This window comes from Podarcis pityusensis, assembly GCF_964106645.2.
Source record: "Podarcis pityusensis genome assembly, chromosome: 10".
In the NCBI taxonomy this organism is placed as follows: domain Eukaryota; kingdom Metazoa; phylum Chordata; class Lepidosauria; order Squamata; family Lacertidae; genus Podarcis; species Podarcis pityusensis.
Window position 1 is genome coordinate 45,426,692 of NC_138035.1, and position 22,419 is coordinate 45,449,110.

The 22,419-nt window shown below is 42.9% G+C and overlaps 1 protein-coding gene across 1 annotated transcript in view; it reads right to left on the reverse strand.

Moving 5' to 3' along the window:
* Nucleotides 1-11,670, reverse strand: part of LGR5 (leucine rich repeat containing G protein-coupled receptor 5) — a 69,821-nt gene extending 58,151 nt beyond the window's left edge. Inside the window, exon 1 of the mRNA XM_080971161.1 lies at nucleotides 11,119-11,670. Coding sequence (XP_080827287.1) covers nucleotides 11,119-11,351 — 233 coding nt within the window. The 5' untranslated portion in view covers nucleotides 11,352-11,670. The remainder of the gene's footprint in view (nucleotides 1-11,118) is intronic.
* Nucleotides 11,671-22,419: the final 10,749 nt, after the last annotated feature.

The following is a 22,419-nucleotide window of genomic DNA, read 5'->3' on the forward strand; positions in this document are numbered from 1 at the left end:
GACCCAGGTAACCTCAGGGCCTAGAACCACCTTTTACCAGATGTGGCTGATATAACAACTCTGGCTGTTCCTAGACCAGGAGAGTTTGACCACAGTAGTTTAGGCACTCGTGACTTTAATATTGGATTACTGAAATACGTTCTGTGTGGGATTTCCCCTGTGCTTGGTCTGGAAATTTCAGTTTGTACAGAATGCTGCAGCATGGATGCTGAGAGGAGTGAGACTCTGTCCAACATCTAACACCTCTGATCAGAGACCTGCACTGGTTGCTGACTTGTTACTAGGTCAAGTTCAAAGTATATAAAGTCCTCAACAGCTTGGGACCAGGAACTTACAAGATCCCCTTACCCCATATATGCCCATTTGACTGCTTCAGTCTGTGGAACTGGCACTGTCCAGGTGTCACATATTTGCTCTGCACTTAGAATAATAAAATTGTAGAGTTGGAAGGGACCCAGGCTGGATCTAGACACATAAAAAAAAGCATTTCAGGAAAACGCGTTGTAAACCTCAAAGTGGGAAACCACGTTGGCGAAAGACGGAACTCCAAAGTGCCACCTAGTGCCACAGTGTTAAAAAGGTAAAGGGACCACTGACCATTAGGTTCAGTCGTGGCCGGCTCTGGGGTTGCGGTGCTCATCTCGCTTTATTGGCCGAGGGAGCCGGCGTACAGCTTCCAGGTCATGTGGCCTGCATGACTAAGCCGCTTCTGGCGAACCAGAGCAGCGCACGGAAACGCCGTTTACCTTCCCGCCGGAGCGGTACCTATTTATCTACTTGTACTTTGTGCTTTTGAACTGCTAGGTGGGCAGGAGCTGGGACTCAGCAATGGGAGCTCACCCCGTCGTGGGGATTCGAACCGCAAGCCCTAGGCTCTGTGGTTTAACCCACAGTGCCACCCATGTCCCTTGTCACAGTGTTATAATGCATATAAAACACTTTTTCTTTAGTAAATGTAGCTGAGTCCCCAAAGATATGAACATTTTAGCATATAAGTACAGTGGTACCTCGAGTTGCGGACAGGATCTGTTCTGGATGTCCGGCCAGATCCTGAGGTTTTCACAACTGGAGAGACCGCTTCTGCGCATGCATGTGTGGCAAAACCCCGGAAATAAACTTCTGGGTTTGCCGCTCACATATCCTGACATTTATGTAACCAGAGGGATATGTAAGCGGAGGTACGACTGTACCTACACTTTGTAACTCCCTTTTCATTCAGATAAGCCTATGCAGATATGTAAAAGCTGACACGTGGCAACTTTGTTACATATCTTTAGGTACCTTTATTCTTAGCCTTTGGCTAATTAAACCATCTATGGACCATGTGTGTGTGGTGGGATACTATTGTTTGTTACTATGCTATCTATTTTTGTGTTTTTATATTGTAAACCACCCTGTGATCATCGGATTAAGACGGGTATAGACATTTAATAAATAAATAACAAATAGCCTGTTTTTAGCTTTTTAGCTTTACTGTTGATTTTAATTATATTATGAATTTTTAAACTTTGCCTTCTATTGATTTAAATGTTTGCTTTATTTTTGTAGACTACTTAGAGCTTATGTTTACAATCAAGCTGCATATAAATGTTGTTAAATAACTAAAAAGAAATCAAAAGTATGTTCTATGTAATGGAGTCCCAAACTATCCATATTTATTTATTTAAAATAATTCTATCTTGTCTCTACTGCATTTGAGGCACCTTATGACACAATAAAGACAATTATAAAACATTACGACCAGATAATTTCACAGCAGTATCTTCACACTTAAATTTCCATCAGCTTTGAAAGGCTGTCTTTAAAATATAGGTCTTATAACCCTATTTTTAAAAGTTGTGAAATGACTCTGAACTGATCTTGAACAAGACCACCAGGGGTAAAGCTCTCAACTTGTCTGGTCCTGGTTAATAATCTTGATGCCCTGTCCTGAACTAACTGAGGTTTCTGGACCATTTTCAGTTGCAGTTCCACATATACTGAACTGCACAGATCCAAACACATAGAAGCCACAGCATTTATGTTTTAGTTGCTGTGGCAATGATGGTGGCTAATAGCTGGGCTTTGAAAACAATAAATGAATGAATAATTAAGTGCAATATTTGATTTTTCATTTGTTTTACACAGAGGTCATAAAGCTTTGTCTTGTCCTTTTCAGGCAATTATTCACCCCTGGGTATAATCAACAAAATGGCCTGCCCTAAGTCAACACAGAATGCTTATCCTCAGTGAACAGCAGGCATACCTGCAGACTTCAACTACCATGCCATGAACAGCCAGGGTTGCTATAAATTAGGGTGAGGGAATCTCAGGCCCAGGGATGGCTGAGACCCTGCAGACTTGTCTGTCCAGCCCTCTGAACCGTACCCAGGCCATGTACCCCTCCACAATCCCTACTTCCAGGACCCTGCTCTGCACTAAAAGTACTTTGGCCCATTTTGAAAATATCCTTTAAATATTATAAAGCCTCATGCTTACCTAGATGAAGAGAAGTTTCTGTATGCACACATGCATATTGGGGACATTTGCGTAGCACCCCACAGAACTGATCTGACCAGCTGAGTTGTAGTCCAGACCCTCTACCGCTTAAGTTCACTGCATTATTACTGAAGGGGGTTAATCACCCAGACCTTAGCTGTTTCATGATCAGTAGTGCAAACTCAAGCTTTCTCAGTTACCATAATCCCAAACCCAAAGAATTCTGCTCTGTTTGGCAGCAATGGAACTCGCCTCAAGACCTCAGCAATCACGATAATACTATTCCTTATATTAATAACAACAAGGAAACATAAATGGCATTTTTAAATGCCTGCAAACAATTAACATTCCCTCCCATCCTCTTCACTTGGATACAAATCCCACTGATTTCGGTGGAAATGATTACAATTGCAGTCTTTAAACAATAACGGGCAGAGGCTGCCGAGAGTATAAAAGGAAAGCTTTCCAAGTTGCTCCGGATCTGGGTAAGCAATTTTAATGGTAAGCATTTGAAAGACAAACTCCACTGGGGGAAAAAGGCCAAGTTAACAAGGGAACACTTGAAGGAAGTCTAATCTCAGTTGGCATGTTGACTGGGAAGGTCAGCTTCACGCACGCGTTCACAGCTGGAGTCGGGCTCCCTCTGTCAGGCCAATTGTCCTCTGCACTCCAGATACTAAGCCAAACTGAAGGTGCCTTCACTCTGCCAGGCCCTTGCATTTCACTAGTTTAAAGGGAGTTTCCTTCCCCCACCACACCACCCTGTCAGTTTACATATCACTTCCACAGGGCAGTCACCACAAAAAAGGAATACCGGGTGTATGCTATGCAATGACTTTTTCAGGCTCTCCCCTTAAAGTCACACAACCCTGACAATGCATATAGATTTATCAAACAGGGAATGCAACACGTTAGTTTAGTTGTGCTTTATTTAAGTACAAGATCGCCCACTATTTAAAAGCAGCATAGTTTGCCAATCTATACGTGTCAAGGAAAAGAGAATTGACTAAAATGTATTTCTATAATGCTAGCATCCTTGAGCTTAGCCACCGTGATCTAGATAACCTTACCATACAGGGCCATTCTAATTAATAAGAATATCATAAACCTTTTATGACATACGGTGAATTTATTTACTTACCTTATACTATTAAACTTTTGTTGTGTGGTGATCTGATGACTAGATACAAATAAACAAATCTGATCTATCATGATTTATTAATTGTAAACTAGCCAAAACAGTGAATGTACAAAGGTGTTAATCGGATATAGAAACTCCTCACTTTACTGCACCTTTTTGATATTTTTTCACTCAGCCAGAATTTTCCTTAGATTATACATTATTCTTTCACTGTCTTTTTAGATTTTTGGTTTCAATGGCCCATATAACAATCTACTTTTTAACTGTACTTAAAAAAGTTTTTAGAGAAGAATAAATGTTTAAACAAAAATGAGAAGAAGTAAAATCTCCCATCACACTTGCTTCTTTCAGCTATGCTTAGGACTGAAAAGTATATGGATATGGGTTTCCTCCAACCCAGAAGGATATATATTGTCACCCTAAGGACAGCACTTAAATCCACCTCAGAAAAGTTCAGTCTAACAATAAAAATGTTTTGGAATTGTTCTTTCTATAAGCAATATATAATTAAATACAGTATATATTTAATTATATGGTTTGCATGGTATTCAACTCTGAGCAGACAAACTGAAGTTAATGGCTATGGCCGGCAGGGTAGATCTACACACAGGGGAAAAAACGCCATGTAAAAATTGCACATATTTTCCCCCCTCTCCTGCGCCATCTGGTGTTGCAGGTTTATAACACATTAAAAACATTGTTTTTTTATTAATGTAGCTGAGTCCTTAGTTTCATTTATTTCCGTGGGTCTACTCTGAATAGGACGTGGTTGATTACAAACCTTGGTCTCCCTTTTCCACTGCCCTTGATATACATATAGCTCAAATCAGTCTGCCCATTGGCAACAGCAAAAACACACTTTTGTTATATATATCCAGGTTTTTTTGGGGGGGGCGGAGATGCAGTGGTACACATACCCCTAAACATTTTGTGAATCTTTGTACTTTTGTCCATTTACTGTATTTATTTTTCCCAATTTGAACTATAAAATGGTGATTCTCTTGAGTCAAAATGAGAGTAGCCCTAAACTATTCTGGGATGCTAGAACTAGGATCACAAACCACAGTTAGCCACAAAACCATGATGGAAACCTTCTTTAACTGTGATTTGGCATGTAGTCTGAATTGAGCCACACTACTGATGCTTAATGTTATCTGAAACACTTGAGACCAGATAGCAATCAGAGCAATCCGAAATACTATGGGGATATGAGTGACTGTGAGCTATTTCTTATCACACCTTCATGCACAATATTTTAGTATTCTAAAGGTACCAGCATCACATTTTTAAACAAGACGTTCAGGAGTTTTCTAACCCTATCTTGTGTCTTTTAGTCATCAATGAGAGTTGGCAAATGGGTTAGAGCTAAGCCACTACATAATTAGGCAAACTTCAGTTTAATCACAACTTGATGCAAATAGCAAAGGGTTATGTCACTGGATCCTGTTATTAAGCATTGTGCAGGATGACTGAAATAATGCAGACAACCTATCTTGAAGGGCATTTCCTGTCTCAATTTTTTTCAACTCTTCAAAAGCAAAAAACACACACTTCAGAATCAGCTATGCTTTAATATAGCTAATTACTAGAAAGCTACTTTTGAAAAATAAGTTGCACAGTTCATAACTCCAGCTTTCCCCATCCTCTGGTTTTAACAGTTCAGTCCTGGCCTGCAAGTTTTATGTTACTAATGCCAAAATCCTATCACACTTATTTGGGTGTAAACCCTATTGAACTTAGCAAGACCTACATTATTTGCTTAATGTATATGCACACCATTCTTCAAACAACTGGTCCCCGGGGTAGCTATAGGTTGATCCTATTTTAATTTACTTCTGACTAAATATGTATAGTTCCAACCTATACATTCACTATCCTTGACTCCAAACAGCACAGATGAAATACTTTACAATAAATGTGTTTTGCCATGTTCTACAGCACATGAAAGAAAGCAGTGTTTTATACATATTATCCATCAAGTCTCATCTGTAGGCTGGATAGGCTGACGACAGATGTCTGAGGCAATACAGTGGTACCTTGATTATCAAACTTAATCCATTCTGGGAGTCCATTCGACCCCTGAAACCATCAAAAACCAAGGCATGGCTTCCGATTGGCTGCAGGAGCCTCCTGCACTCAATCAGAAGCCGCAGAAGCCACGGAAGCCGCGTTGGACTTTCGGCTTCCCGAAAACATTTACAAACCGAACACTTACTTCTGGGTTTGCGGCATTCGGGAGCCAATTTGTTCTACAACTAAGCTGTTCAGGAACCAAGGTACCACTGTACCTGAATCCTCAACTTTCAGGAAGGCAGATACCTTTGCCACTTGGCTGCTATGTGTGTCCTTCTGCCTGTCCCTGTGGTGCACAGCATCAAAAATTTCCAGAGGAGTAGTTGTGTTTGTTGGTTTCAGCAAAACAATCAGTCTTGTGGCAACTTAATAACTAACAAGTTTATTCTGATTTATATATTTTGCCACTCTTGTTTCCAGTGAGGAATTGTTACATAGAATGAAGTTATTAGTCAATAGCTTTACTTGGTTAACAACAAACAAAACATTCAGCTAGGAACAGTAATTTGCACCAACAGTGGAAAATAAGGAGGCGAGACACAAGGTTGTGTGAAATAGGCCACGTTTATTCATTTAAAGGGACACGGGTGGCGCTGTGGGTTAAACAACAGAGCCTAGGACTTGCTGATCAGAAGGTCAGCGGTTCGAATCCCCACAATGGATTCCCACAATGTAGGTGAGCTCCTGTTGCTCAGTCCCTGCTCCTGCCAACCTAGCAGTTTGAAAGCACATCAAAGTGCAAGTAGATAAATAGGTACCGCTCCGGCGGGAAGGTAAACGGTGTTTCTGTGCACTGCTCTGGTTTGCCAGAAGCGGCTTAGTCATGCTGGCCACATGACCCAGAAGCTGTACACCGGCTCCCTCGGCCAATAAAGCGAGATGAATGCCGCAACCCCAGAGTCGGCCATGACTGGACCTAATGGTTAGGGGTCCCTTTACCTTTAACTTATTCATTTAATATGGACCAGCGGTGGGGGAAAATGGTGCGGGATATTAACTGCATATGGCAAACTGTGGTCAAGCCAGCCCTGCTAAGAATGAGGATCAGCATTTCATCTACCCCTTTCCTTATGCCCCATCTTTCAGTTGAGTCGAGAGGCTTTGCTGCTTCATAGGTTGGCCCCAAAGGTGCTCCCTACCCACAGCCTCAAAGACAAATCTCAGGACTACATCTGTTACTCTTAAAGGTGCCTAAGGAGGCTTAGCAAACCTTAATTATTTTGGCCTATGTGGCCAATTAACCTATTCAATGGTTGCCACCTGCTAAGAGCATCAGCCACCAAATCAGTACAGTATAGGCAAAAAAGTCAATCAGCAAAGCCAAAAAATTCCTACTTGGTCCCAGAAGACAACTAGCAATGCCTATATTGAACAAAGAATAAGGGGTGGGTGCCAAGGAATGGAAGAGGCTGTAGGAGAGGAGAGGAGGCTTAAATAGTCCAACCTTAGCCCCACCATCTCCTTTAGCCTTAACATGTGTTAGGACTCTTGAAGCCTCCTAAAGGGCTGCAAAGGTTATTCACCACCACTGCTTCAGGCAAGGCTGCAAGGAGATTTGTCATAATGGTTTGAAATAGCATTATTGGCTCTATGAATAATGAAGTTGACCTCAATAGTAAAGTAAAAAGATACTGGCTTTAAATGGAGAAATTTCACTACCAAGAATTACTACGATGACCGATAACGCAAAGCAATGTTCCAAACAATGGTTGAAGTTGAGAAAGAAAAAAAAAGGGTGGTAATCACAAAGTTTCACCCAATTATCTTGATGTCATGATAATAGCAACAAATTGATGTTTCGTCTATTCACTTTCATGAAAAGTAGCACTTTTCTCGAAGTCATACAATTATTTTAAAAGTGCAGCAATAAACCTTTAGCCCATTGCATCATGCCAAAACCTATACAAATGGAGCTTGCACATTTTTCAAGCATTAAACTGGGTGGATATAAATGTGACCTAAAATCCACAATACAGTGGTGCAACATCACCTCCTGTTTTGGAAGAACAGTTTTCACATATCAAGGAGGCCTCCAGTATAAAAGTCTCATACTCTACTGTGTCCAAATCTGTTTTGTCTTGAGGGGGGAAAAAGATATCCATCATGTTCAAATGCCTTTGACCTTCTACCCAGTAGCCACACCAGAGAAGATTGGGGGTGGGTATCCAATGTCAGATCAAGTAAAAACACTCTAGTTTATCACCAGGTTTGATAAGCGGCATATAGACAGAGGTGGGGGACCTTTTCCAGCTTGAGGTCCACATTCCTTCATAGGAAACCTAATGGAGGTCACATGCCTACAGTGGGTGGAACACTGAATGCAGAAGGCTACGTTGCTGTCCACATGCAGAAGTCAGATATTTCTTCACACAAACAAACCTCTCCATCCCAGCAAGCAAGAGCAACTTCCCCAGTTGAAGCCAGGCAGAGGCACTCAAGAAGGATCTGAGCAGAGCCAGAGAGCGGTGTGGCCTGGGCAGGGCAGGTCACAGCTTGGAAAGCATCCCAAGAGCCAGACAGAGATGCCTGAATTGCCACATCCTCCCCTCAAGTCAAAGCTTCCTTATCTCTGACATGGAGACTACAATTTCCTTGGCTAGACTGAGTAGTAAATCCAAAGGGAAGATTGATCTGCCTTCCTGGGCACCTGCTCTGGTCTTAGGCAGAGATCAGTTAAAGATTAAATAAAATACTGCACTTCAAAGCCATGCCTTGGGAAGCGAAGGTAAAGATAGCATCCAGCAGTGCCAACTAAGTTTATGCTCTTGCTTCATTTTTAACTACTCTGTAAACAATGCATCATAATTATATAGTGGATTGGTATAAGTACCCAAAAGAACATAAGATAGGGCTGCCATATTTCAAAGAGTAAAAACCAAGACACAACAAAAGTTGTTGAGCCTGGCGGATCAGGCCTGTGGACCATCAAATCATACAAGATACTTGTATATATGTACCTTGTACCTATTTTGAATGGACAAAAAAAAAAAAGGATTTAAATGGCTTATATCCTATTTTCTAATAAACAGATGTTTAAGGCTGCAATCCTATATAACCTCTTATCTGGGAGTAAGCCCCATTGAACTCATTAGGATTGCACTATAAAGCAACATCTACACAGGTGTTTTGGCAAGAAATTGATTGTTTTTCTAGGTTGCCCCTTGTAGTATGGTTCTGAATGCATACACCCCCTAAGTGTGCATGGATTTGGCTTTGAAGTGGTGTCTCTGTGCCACCTCAAGGTATAGTAGAGTGAAGTGTGATAATCCAGTACACCTGTATTGCGGTGCCCTAGCCTAGACAGCAGCTTCTCAGTGAATGTACAACAATAAAACAAACCATGCAGGCTGTGGTTGTAGCTTAATTCCTATATAAAAGCACTTTTCATGTATAAATTTTGTTAATCTGAAAGTGTATTCTCAACCATACTTTTTTTTCTACTCAGGCTCCATAAATCCACAATTAACACATACATATTTTACATCTTTGTACCAAACAAAAAGAAATAAAAATCTGCCATGTACTTTGACAGCACAGCAAGATACTAATATAAACATACAGCGCGCACGCGCACACACACACACACTGAGCCTCTTGGGCTTGCCGATCAGAAGGTCAGCAATACGAATCCGTGTGACGCGGTGAGATCCCGTTGATCTGTCCTAGCTTCTGCCAACCTAGCAGTTTGAAAGCACACCAGTGAAAGTAGATATATAGGTAATGCTGCAGCGGGAAGGTAAACAGCGTTTCTGTGCACCTAGCACTCATCACAGTGTTCTGTTGCACCAGAAGCAGTTTAGTTGTGTTGGCCCCATGACCTAGAAAGTTGTCTGTGGACAAGCGCTGGCTCCCTCAGCCTGAAAAGCAAGATGAGCACTGCACCCCATAGTTGCCTTTGACTGGACTTAACCATCCAGGGGTCCTTTACCTTTACCTTACGTGACACTGTAAATCCTGACTGTCTCTGCTAAGAAGTAACCCACTGAGTTCAACCATACATACTACCAGGCATGTTTCTATAGGACTACAGCCTTAAATATATTTCACAACTCTACCATCTCCATCCCCTGGTACCTTCCAGCTCAGAATATACAGAAAAGTGTTGGAGAGCTGTAACAAGTACCATGGCTCACTTAGTTTGCAGTAGCCCCACTGAATGTAATAGAATGCATGATTGCAGCCTACAGATTTGAAAGTGACATGGATCATGCTCAATCCTAATGTGTGTATTTTTACAATAATATTTATATCATAGCTCACGATGCTGGTTGCAATGCTGAATCAGATTTTTTAGCTCTTGAGGATGGTTCCCAAGACTCTGTCAGGCTCCATGGTGCATTTGGATTTTTGTTGCCCGTTGGTAGTGGAAAACAGGCACATCTGTCTAAAATTGGAGTGCCTCAAACTTGGGAATTACACAGTGCTGCCCTTCTCCGTTATATCTGATGCAGTCAGAGTGGTGGACAGACACAAGACTGTCAGATAGCCCCACTTTTAAAGAACTGCCTCTGATTCCATGTCATGTTAGGATGTGTTCCACAAAATGCAAATGTGTTGTTGGCAACAGTACAATCTATTGGGTTTACCATGGAAAGGTTAAATCCCAGTTAAATGCATAGGCTGGCATTTTTATGCCACTGATATCCTGAGGGTGCTGTGAAGGAATTGCATACGTGAGGAGTGCTGATCCCACAACACCCATAGGGTAACAAACCTATTGAGATGGACTTGTGAAAGTCCACTGCTCCTAAAGAACAAACTCAAACTCCACAATGTCCTTAATTGTTTTTAGCGCTCACGCAACAGTCTCTCAGAGCAGCTCATCTGCATATTTTATTAAAAAAGTAACCGTAACTGTGGAACAGGATCACAGGAAAAAACAACCATTTTCACGAAGTTCCCTTTGAGAGGGACAAACCTAAACCAGTAGACACACCGCAGGGTTTTGCTTAGGTTACTAGATACCCATCGCTTTAAGCAGCATGGCTTATTTCGGATACCGCTGTCCCCTGCTTAATCCAGGACATCACGTCCTCTGCAGAACATGGTCTTGCTCTGGCACGGGCGACCATCGCGCAAAGGACTGAGATCGGCGAGATCCTTTATCCTCCCCTAGTTCTTATACCTTATTCTAACTAAGCCAAAGTCTGCGCAGTTGTAATAGAATCACAGAGCCCTCCTCGCATGTCCCCCCCTTCCTCCGTTGTTTCAGTGGGTCTCAGATTGTAAACCCTCGAGGTAGGACCTGTCTTACCTGTTCTTCGTAAAGCACGCCGATGGCGTAATCATAGCATCACCCTCTATCCCTAGCCTCACCAACGACTAAGGTAGCGGCTTTCTCCTTGCCCTGCCGCCCTGCCTCCCTTCCTCTTCGTTCCCACAGCTGCAAAAAAAGGGCGCCTGCCCCGCGCGCCAAAGCCACTTACAGGTAAGAGGTGAAGACGCTGAGGTTGGCGGGCACGCCGGCCAGGCCCAGGTCCGAGCAGTCCACTCTCACCAGCATCCCGTCTTCCTCGCAGTGGCAAGCGGCCGGGCAGCTCCTCGGGCGCCCTCCGAACGGGCTCCCTCCGCCGGCAAGCGACACCACCGCGCCGAGGAGCCCCAGCAAGCTGGCAAGGAGCAGCGCGCGGGCGGCGGCGGCGGCAGAGGAGGTGTCCATGGTCCCAAGGCAGCGCTGAGGGGGCGAGCGGCGAAAACGGCGGAGCTCCTTTCCTGAGAAGCCGAGGGAGCCGCTGACATTCCCCCCTCAGCTGTACGGCGCGGGGGCTTGCCGACGCTCGGAGGCGCGCGCTCGGCTTTTTGAGGTGGGAAGGCGACTCTCGCTCTTCTGTGAATGTATAGCCTCAAACTGGGCGAGAGAGGGGACGCTTAGAATGGCTGGCAGCTCATGAAACTGCAGTTGGAGGGACTGCGGCGGCGACTGCTGCTGCTCCCGTAAGCCCCAGCCGCTCTTTGTAGGAGCATCTCAGTTTACACGCTGTTTTTAAAGAGCTGGAGTCTGAACCGCGCGCGCCCGCTGACGTCGCCCCGACGTCGCCTCGCCGCCGCGCTCCCTGCTCCTGCCAGCGCCGGGGATGGGGGGGGGGCGTGGTTGCGTGAGCGACAGAAAGCTCGCGAGGGGGTGGGGCTTGTGCGCTCTCTTGCCAGAGCCCGGCGGGAACAGAAGCTGGCCAAGGCAGATGCGAGCGCCGAGTGGGAGTTTAGGCGCGCTTCGCTCCCTTCCCGCCCCTTCTCCTTGCTGCTGTTTGGTGTGCCAAGCGGGAAAAGGCCAGCTTGGCAGCGCCTCAGAGCTGCGAGGCGATAGTCCTTGACGCAACTAAAGCCCGGGACGGCCGTAGTTTTCCCCTCGACGTACACAAACCCCGCGCAACCGAAGCCCCTCACGTCAAATGTCAGCGGGAACTTTGTTCTTACGGAAGTCACCATTCCCGCCGCCCCACGAACATCTCACCTTCAACCGCTCCATGGTGGCGGGGATTCAGCAGGTGCAGCTTTTCTGACCACCCTGCAGCTGTTAAAGACACGTGTGAAGCGTCTCTTCAGTCCCCGTTCCCAAGAGAGCGTTTTCTTTAAGCAGCCTGCTAATTACATATAAATATACGTTCAAGGCATTCGCAGGAAGGTCTGTCTGGTGGCAGTCATAGCCAGAGGTGGGCAGTGGGTAGGGTTACTAATCTCACCGAGGTGTCACGGAGCGGCTTCAGATATTTATCCCATTGTGATGGCGACCAGATCGGCAACATTATGTCCTTACTGCAGAAGCAGGACTATAGTTTTGTCTCCCACATCTACTCTTCCCCAAGCGTAAGGCAGGGTTTTTCCCCCACACAGTCTAAAAACTTAAGAGTTGATGGGGGAAAAAACAACCACAGTAGAACAAAGTCTACTTGTTAATTATCAAGTTTTTTAAAAATATATAACGTTCAGTTCTATCCCTGATGGGCAAGTTGTGCATCAACTTCAATCTGTTAGGGAGGACCATTTGAGCCTGCAAATCCTGATTCATTTCAATTGTTCGGCACTGGATGAAGTTTTATCCTATTTCTTGGCTAAATAGGAGGATTTGACCTCCTCCCCAACTATAAACAAATAACGCTGTGTATTTTTGTGGGTCCGGTATAGGATCTTGGATAGGAATGCAGGAATCTGAGGGGAAGTAATTAAGCAAAAGAAAAGAAAAGAAAAGAAAGAAGGAATCTCTTGTTCCCTACGAGATTACATATTTATGTTGAATATATATCTTCCCTTTCCTCAGGATGGCATACACAGCCCCTGTCTCCTACACCAGTTTTAGAAAAAGCAACGGGCCAAAGGTCACCAAGGGAGTTTCATGACTCGGTGGGGATTTGAACGCTCGTCTCCCCAATCCTAGATAGACACACTTATCAACCACAGAGAAATGGCAAGTGACATCTGAGGGACTCAGATGTCCCAGTTATCACAAGCAGATATAAACCAAATGACCTTCAGAAGGAATATGCACCGCTGCAAAGTAGTTTTCAGGTATTCAGTGGTGCTTGTACAGAATGCAAACATTTCTCACCAAACTGTGGGAATTTCTGAGAAATCCTCAGTAACTTGGAGTAAACGGGACACTTGCAGTTCCATTAATTTCTAAAATGGCAGTTGCCTGAATAACTGCAGTTTGTCTTAGGCAAGATGGCAGCCCCATTCATTGTGTGTTCCAACAGTCATCTATGTACTTTACCAAAGAATACCACGCCTGCATAGTTTTAGTCAACTGATAAGTAAATATTTTTCAAACATATGATTAAACACTATTTGCATTCTTTGCTGGGTTGTTATAGGCATATTTAATTTGTTCCAAAAGAGTATAATGTCCACTGTTTACCTTGCTCTTTTCATGCTGAGGAAATAATGCTTTAGGCTTGCTATCACTACTTCCTTTTGATAAATGCAGTTTGATTAATAATTGAGAGGGAGGGGGAAAATGATATTTTGCTTGGACATTATTTATTTTTTATGCATATGTTTGATTATCTAATAGGCCAGTGTGCAATATTAACATATCTTTATTTAGTTGCTGCTAATACAAATATTAACCTTTGAATAAGTCTAGTGTTGGGGTAGGTTTTTTTGTCCTTATTGGAAGCAGGATGTGATTGGATTGGAATTCTTTATTTTGTGCTGCATGCCAAATATTTGTACTATAATCAGACCATATGCATCGTTTGAAGTTCTATTTATGTAAGACCCCCCCCCCCCACAATTCCACATGTATGAAATTACACTATTTCCACTCTCATTTAAGACATTATATGTTGGGGACGCTCTCCTGGGGTTGCTAGCAGTGTGATTTGCTAATTTTTCTGGAGTAGACTTTTTATGTGTATGGAAGACACATTACATAGATTGCTTCCCACCAACCAAGCCAGCCATGGAAACCCTTTTGTGGGTTATTCCACTATCGGAGGTGAGGGGAGAAGACACTGGGAATAAAGGTTCCCCTTTGGTAATGCTAAAGCTTTGCAACTGCCACCCAAGAAAGTTTGCTTGGTATTGAGTCTGTTGACTTTTTGGTGCTGGGTAAGTCCTTTTACATTTTCCCAGAACAATTATATCTGTTGATTCTAACTCTGCTTTTGCTGTTACTGTTGGGGTTTTTACTTACTGATTTATCGTTATTGTTAAAATTATTTTGAATTTTAAGCCACTTTTGGTTGGCTTTGGGAAGAGGGGTAGCCAGTTAATCAAGAATAAATGCAGAAGAGTATTATTATATGGTTGGGCTAGATATACAAATGGATCATATGACTGGGATGTAATATGCAAGTGTATCTCTAGCCAATGAACTTTCTACAAACCTAAGGAATTTGGCTTGCCCAGGAAAATACTGTATGATTGCTTTGTTAGCAGTTCATTTTGATTCCTGTTTTTATTTAACATTTCCTATAACATTTCCTGTGAAAATTGACATATTGATGCCCAGAGGATATGGTTTCCATCCTGTGTGATTCTTTGTAATGCAATGGTCAGGGGAAATGGTCAATAAATATATCAAGTTAAACTTTATTTATTAATATAAAAAGTGCACACCCTGCCCTTCTGGTGCCTGTGCACCACTCAGGGTAACTAACAACAATTAAAATCAACCATGCAGTGTATGATACAACAACCCCTCCCCTAAAATACAATATAATGAGAACAGAGCAGGGAGGTTGTTGAGTGCATTTAGTCTGATGATTCCCATCACCTTGTGTTAGGGGGAAATAGTAATTATTCCTCAGTTAAACCTGATGGGCAGCTGAGTAGAGTTACCCCACAATGGTGAAGCGCAGTACCACAGAACAAATAACCACCAGCTTAGTGATACCTTTGCACTGGTAGGATTCTATCACCAGCTACATCATGGCATGGGCAGAGTACTACCATGATGGTGCAGCAGCAGGAGCATAGCAAGGGAGAAATGCAAGTTCAGGAGAGTGCTAGAGTTCCCATTCACTCCAGTGGTGTAACATATGCCTTAAAACAGGTATCAAAACATTGCTATATAAGTCAATGGATTGCCTTCCTCTGCATTCTCCTCCCTTCTCCAGTCACAACAGGGAATAGGATTCTGTTACAGCCAGTCTCAGGAGTATACATGACCCACTCGAGGAATCCTGATCTCATATATCCAGGATTGTTGTATGATCTTTCTTCATCTGTCTATAGAACTTAGAGCAGGGGTCAGCAAACGTTTTCAGCAGGGGGCCGGTCCACTGTACCTCAGACCTTGTGGGGGGATGGACTATATTTAAAAATATTCCTATGTCCCACAAATAACCCAGAGATGCATTTTAAATAAAAGCACACATTCATCTCATGTAAAAACACTAGACAGGCCCCACAAATAATGCAGAGATGCATTTTAAATGAAAGGACACATTCTACTCACGTAAAAACACGCTGATTCCCGGACCGTCCGCAGACCAGATTTAGAAAGGTATTGGGCCAAATCTGGCCCCCGGGCCTTAGGTTGCCTACCCATGACTTAGAACATGCAAGGGAGAGCTTTAGTGATGTGTATGCCAGTGAAAGCGCACTTTGGTTTCAACAAAATGGGAAGCTTCCAACGAAATGGGAAAGCCTTCCTGCCCATGCCTGTCTCTTCTGTGCCCTTACAAGGACTACACAATCATAACAGGCACCCCAAAACTATTGCTTTAACTGACTAGGGCCAGATGCGCAATGGGATGGGGGATGCTGTGGTGTAAGCGCCTTGTGAATAAAATGCCAATGTATTGGTGCCCCCTTTAGTTTTGCCACTCTGAGAGACCCAGATGCCGCATATAAAATGCACCTGCAGTCCTCCAGACCACACACATGTATAGTTAAGCTCAATTCACTTTTCAAATGCCAAATAATATAAACCTATCAGCAAATTCCAGTGGGTGATAAATGCCACACCTTGAGAATTTGAAACACTGGAATCCAAAAGCCCGATACATTTGAGCCTATACTTGCATTACTTTTATAAGACTACAACGTCTGATCTCTGAATCGGGCTCTTTGAAACAGTGTGTGTTTAATCAGGTTACTCAGTGAGTCATTCTGGGTCATATCACTAGCTCTTCCTCAAGCAAGAAGCTGGGGGTGGGGCAGGGATGTGTCCAAATACAATATGAATTGTATTGTAAGAAGTTGGGCACTGATACACACACACACACAAACACACACACACAAGTATTTGCTCCAGTACATTTCCTTGGTTGAAATGCAGAGCGTTCACCTTAAAAAAGCATTTGAAGTTTAAATTTTAAAATGTTTTACATTTAAATAATTACAACTTGCCCTTTGCAGTACTAGAAGTGGAAGGAAAAGGAAATGGGATGGGTTCCTTCCAACTTCATGTCATTAATTAAAAAACAAACCAACAAGTTATTTGCTATCATTATAGTTGGATACGTCTCACCATCCACTCTATCAGAACATTAGTATTCTAACAAATTCAGAAGTATGCCACCACTGCAATAAAGTTGCATTTCCCCCATCCACATGAAACCACCGAAGTAGAATACCAGTGCTGATTTGCAAATAAACTTTCAAAGCTGTGGCAAGGGCTTGGGGTTTCCCCTCCCTCCCCTAAGCCAGTTCTGAGATGATTTCTCCAAGTAAGCTACAGTGCTCCAAATTGCAACAGCTAGGTGAGAGTTCTTGTTGTACTCAAGTGGAACCCCTTAGCTCAAGTGAAGAAAGTTCAATCAGATTGGGGAGTCATTTTTCACAGAACAAGGAGCCTTTCATATCTATTCTTCTTCCTAGTTACCTAGAATGCATATTATTTTCTTAGGAAACACACCAAGGTTCAATAGTGATAATACTGGCTTGTCAAATTTAGTTCAGACTACATAATGATGATTTTTTTTAAAGAAGCTGGAGAAAAGTCCCCTAACCTTGATTTGGGACCTCCATTGATGCTTCCTTGGGACACACTCTGTACTTGATTTTACAGTCTTCTGCTTCCTTCTCAACCTATATTTCTATGCAGTTAGTATAGGTGTTTCTGTACTCTCTGTCCACTAACAAAACTGAGGCTGTAAATGCCACCCTGAAAACTTGAATATTTAAGCTGTTTAGTTTTTAATTCAGAGCTAGAGAAGTCCAATATATTACCAGTCTTACAAGCTATATATATTTAACTTCTACACATATGCAAGAAGTATGTGTGTCCAGATTTTTTTAAAGAAACAACAACAATAATTTAAAAGGCTTTTTAAAAAAAGGAATTCTAGAATTTGCATGTGAGGAAAAGGAAAAAAAGTTGAAAGCATGCGCTCCCTCTGCTGGCCAAATAGAAATTCTGAGTTACATATTGTAGTATAAAATCAGCCTACTCCAAAGCCTACTCTGGAGTAGGCCCTCAAAATTAAGAACATGATTTAGAGAAAGAGGGTGATGGGTTTAGTCCGGTCAGTTTTTACTGATGTCATTGTAAAGGTGGCCTATAACATTCATATTACTAGTGGGGATATTTAAATTCTGAAATGCTATTTTTTGTGTAAGAGTGCTGAAATAAATAAACAAAACCCTAATAAGACCTATATCTTCACACAAAAACTACATTTTCTACATCCCTAACATGGAAAGAAGACTTTGCAGAAGTCTCCACTTAAAAAAAAAAGACAAAATATTCCCACCTCATAGTTTGTTTCAAGTGTGAGATGATTCTAGCAAAATGAAAAAGATGGATCTTTTAAGATGATTCATACACAACCTTTGAGGAGCAAAACTGAGCCTTCTTTCCTTTTCTCCTAAAATCTACTAAAATATTTTTATGATTTTGTGTTATGTTGTCATAGCTATTACCTCTATATGGACATAATCTCAGAGAGTTGAACATGAAATAATATTACTTTTTCTGCCTTGTTACCTGAAGCCAAAAATGTTGCTGTGACTTTGTAAGTGCCATGAGAAATGTTTCTCGTCTCAACCCTTTGCATTTCAGTAGATGCAAGCAAAACATATAGGCAAAGAGGCAGAAAGTGCTGCTGCTTCGCAGTTCCTATTTGCAGGCTCTCTCTTCTCTCTCTCTCTCTCTCTCTCTCTCTCTCTCTCTCTCTCTCTGTGTGTGTGTGTGTGTGATTGTGTGCTCTTGCTTTGATCATCTTTGCCTTAAAGTCATGGACAGCAGTGGCAGACAGCAGCATGTTAAGCATACTGGGAATTGCAGCTCTGTGAGGGCAAACTAAAGTTCCCCAGGAAACTTGGGGGGAAATCACGTGCTAAATGTTCTTTAAATGTATGGTGCGGATGTTGACCACAGTGGGTTCCACCAGTATGGTGGTTTGAGCTTCTCCATGCAGTGTGGCATAGAGCCAGTGTCTTTCAAGCATGGTGACACACCAGTGGGGCAGCAATACACTGCAGAAACTGTTCACATAAGTAGGTAGCTGGGTGAGAGATGGGGGCAACTTGGATGGTAGACAAGCATCCAAGCTGCTTCTTAGCTCCCTTTGCAACTTCTTCCTACTTCTTTATGTCGGGGTACTGGGAGGCTGGGACTAATCAGGGCAGGATGCAGACAGGTAAGATTGGTTTGGTTAACTATTTAGGATAAATTACTGTGAGCATGGTCGAACCAGTGGAAGATGATGATTTCATTTATTGCATTGTAAAGCAAGGCAGCGGGATGCAGGCGGTGCTGTGGATTAAACCACAGAGCCTAGGACTTGCCAATCAGAAGGTTGGCGATTCGAATCCCCACAACGGGGGAGCTCCCGTTACTCAGTCCCTGCTCCTGCCAACCTAGCAGTTCGAAAGCATGTCAAAGTGCAAGTAGATAAATAGGTACCACTCCAGCAGGAAGGTAAACGGCATTTCCGTGTGCCGCTCTGGTTCGCCAGAAGCGGCTTAGTCATGCTGGCCATATGACCCGGAAGCTGTACGCCAGCTCCCTCGGCCAATAAAGCGAGATGAGCACTGCAACCCCAGTTGGCCACGACTGTACCTAATGGTCCGGGGTCCCTTTACCTTTACCTTTACTGTGAGCATGGTCGAACCAATGGAAGATGATGATTTCATTTATTGCATTGTAAAGCAAGGCAGGGAGGGAGGAGGCAGAGGTCCTTGCTGCCTCTGCTAAACCAGTGGCAGGGAGTAAGCTGGGGAGCCAGGGGAAGAGAGGACAGAGGCCACCATCGCCCCAAAAGTGCTGCTGCTGTGGAAGTAATCCACGATGAAGCACCACAAAGAGGAGAAGGGGCAGCAGAGGCAGGGGGCAGATGAGGACACTGGGGCGACCCACACAGTGTGATTTGTCCTGGGGGTAACACCTCCTTAGGGGTGGTACCTTCAAACGAATGCTCATTATGGAAAAGACTAATAAAAATACACAAGGTTGGTTCATCACTTAGTCACACTTGGACAATGTTGCCCATAACATTTATGCTTTAACTTCTTCTTCTTTCTAGAGGAATTCCCCCCCCCCCCATCTACTAAGTAGTGTAATATTAAGGCCTGCAGAAAATGCTTAGAGTGTGTTATATTTTTTTACAAAGTTTAAAAATATCACCTACTGCTTGTGGAACATGTTGCCATCACCTTTTGCATAAAGTAGACATTGATATTTTTAAAAAAATGATTGTTTTGGCCTCAAAATATTAGATAAACTATGATGGACTTTACTGCTAAAACTACAGATTGCCACATTTCCCTTATACACTATTCAGGAATGAGTTTCAATGTCTTATTCACATCCATGCACACTTGGAAAATGAGAGTTACTGGTAAATGTTGAGCTAGAGAGCTAGAGTATGATGAATTGAATGAAAACTCAATGGGAACAGAAATTCCAGATTCAATAACTCAATTTGTTTTCCAAGGCAACTGACTCCGAATGTTTAAAAGGCAGAGTAAGTTCTAATTTACTCTGCCTTTTGAATGTTCAGAGAGAATTACCTAGAGAACAAATTGAGTTATTGAATCTGGAATCTTTCTTCTCTCAGAGCTTTCATTCAATTCTAGGCCATTATATTTCTGTGCATTGCATCTCTAAGCATGTTTCCCCCCTCAGAATACATGTTCTCATGGCTAGCCCAAGATATTATGTCCTCCCGCCAATGCTAGGATGTATAAGCTTGATTCTGTGAGCTGCTATATCTGCCTGGATGAAGGCTCATAGCACTGTGATGGAAAGTACTTAAAGCCAGGTATTATATAGGTTTTCTCAGTAGAAAATGGCTTTCTCACAACAGACCTCCAGATAGTGAATTAATATTGTACTTATAAAACAAAAGGGAAACTGAAGAGTAGAGGTGCTCTTCCTACAGTCATACTGCACATTGCTTATAGATGCAACAGTTTATTTTTTTAAAAATGTGTTGAAATAAGGAAAAGAAGAAGCAGAACATAAGTATGAGCACAGGGTAAAAATACAAAAATCTGTGCTAGCTATCCGAAATGTGCTCCTGTTCAGCAAAGGACATTACAATTACTGTTCAGATGTGAGGCTTTCATTTCTGGACAAAGGGTATATTAGTATTAAGAAATGCATTTGATAACATTCACAGCCCAACACATGTGTTGCACTAAGGTCCTTGGAAAACATTTCCTAAACTTACTGACAATTCAAACAAAGTGAAGGTGCATTGCCAAATCTGATAAAAGTATCAAACGGATATAGAAGTCTAAAAGCATTACTGATCACTTTCCAAGGTGCAGTTGGTCTAGCATTCTTCCACCAGATGTACTTAGACTTGTGTGTGTGCCTTGTAGTTGGTAAGTGGGTTAGAGATATTAAGTGTGTTCCATTACCAGTTGGTTTTTATCTTCTCAAATGGGAATTACCACTGGAAAAATAAATTTCATTGCTTCCCCCCCCTTGCCTTCCCTCAGTCCTCCATTCTTTTCCATAATGTGATTATAGAAGCTAATGTCCAACTTCATCCTATAAAATATATTTTGGAGATTGGCTCTTAATTCCTACATGCATGCTCTGGGGTCTAGTAATTAGTACACGGTTGGTTTGGAAGGTATTTCCTCTGAAGTCAGACAGACTGGAAATTCTGGGGTGGTTGTTTGAATTTTACCAGAGGCTAATTTAGGGGATGGTGCTGGAGGAGACTCTTGAGAGTCCCATCGACTGCAAGAAGATCAAACCTATCCATTCTTAAGGAAATCAGCCCTGAGTGCTCACTGGAAGGATAGATCCTGAAACTGAGGCTCCATTATTTTGGCCACCTCATGAGAAGAGAAGACTCCCTGGAAAAGACCCTGATGCTGGGAAAGATGGAGGGCACAAGGAGAAGGGGACGACAGAGGATGAGGTGGTTGGACAGTGTTCTCGAAGCTACCAGCATGAGTTTGATCAAACTGTGGGAGGCAGTGGAGGACAGAAGTGCCTGGCGTGCTCTGGTCCATGGGGTCACGAAGAGTCGGACACGATTAAACAACTAAACAACAACGACAATTTAGGGGAAAGCAACTGGTTCAGTTGCACTAGGCGGAGCTTGGGGGTCACTGCAGGGGGTGCCACAACTATGATATAGAATGGAAAGCGACAGGCGGGGGTGAAGACTTTTGGTGTCACACAGGGCACCACTGAAACCTGAGACCTCGAGGTCCGTCACTGCTTTGACCTTGCTTGAGCATTCTGAAAAGCCACTCTTCCTGCTGTATTCAGATGCAGCCCTGTGCACAGTGCATTCCATTGTCCTTCCTGCTTTCCACTTGCACATCAATATTTAAACAGGAGCAACAACAAAAGGTTGCAGTGTGGAATGCTCTTGTTCACTGTTCCTGTGAGTCAACCATGCCTCCTCTGTGGTACTCCATTCCATCCCTCCTCCCACTGATTTCCCCGCCCTCCCCTATAATCAGTATTCTGTGACCTCTGTGCACAATCAGTCCTCTCTGGACAGGTTTTTAAAGATGTACTTTCCCATTTTCATTCCGCCCTCCCCCTTTTTAACCACTGCAAACTTTAGGATTTCCTCCAGTCTGCTGACAGGCCCCTTCTGTGCAGTGCCATGTGGCTCCGTAAGAATCCATGCTCACTTCTGAACTTTGAAAACAGAGGAAACAAGTGGATTTATCATGTGACATGGGGCAGGAGAGAAACACAACTCAATTATTTATTTTCATTTTGCATCTGCCCTGGGGCACAATTCAGCCAAATTTAAGTTGCTGCTGCTGCTGCCATTTAAAAAACATCCTTAGTTATTTCAGTAGGAGAGAGCTTGTGCTTAATTCTCTCACTAGAAATAATGTCAGCTAAGATGCTTAAC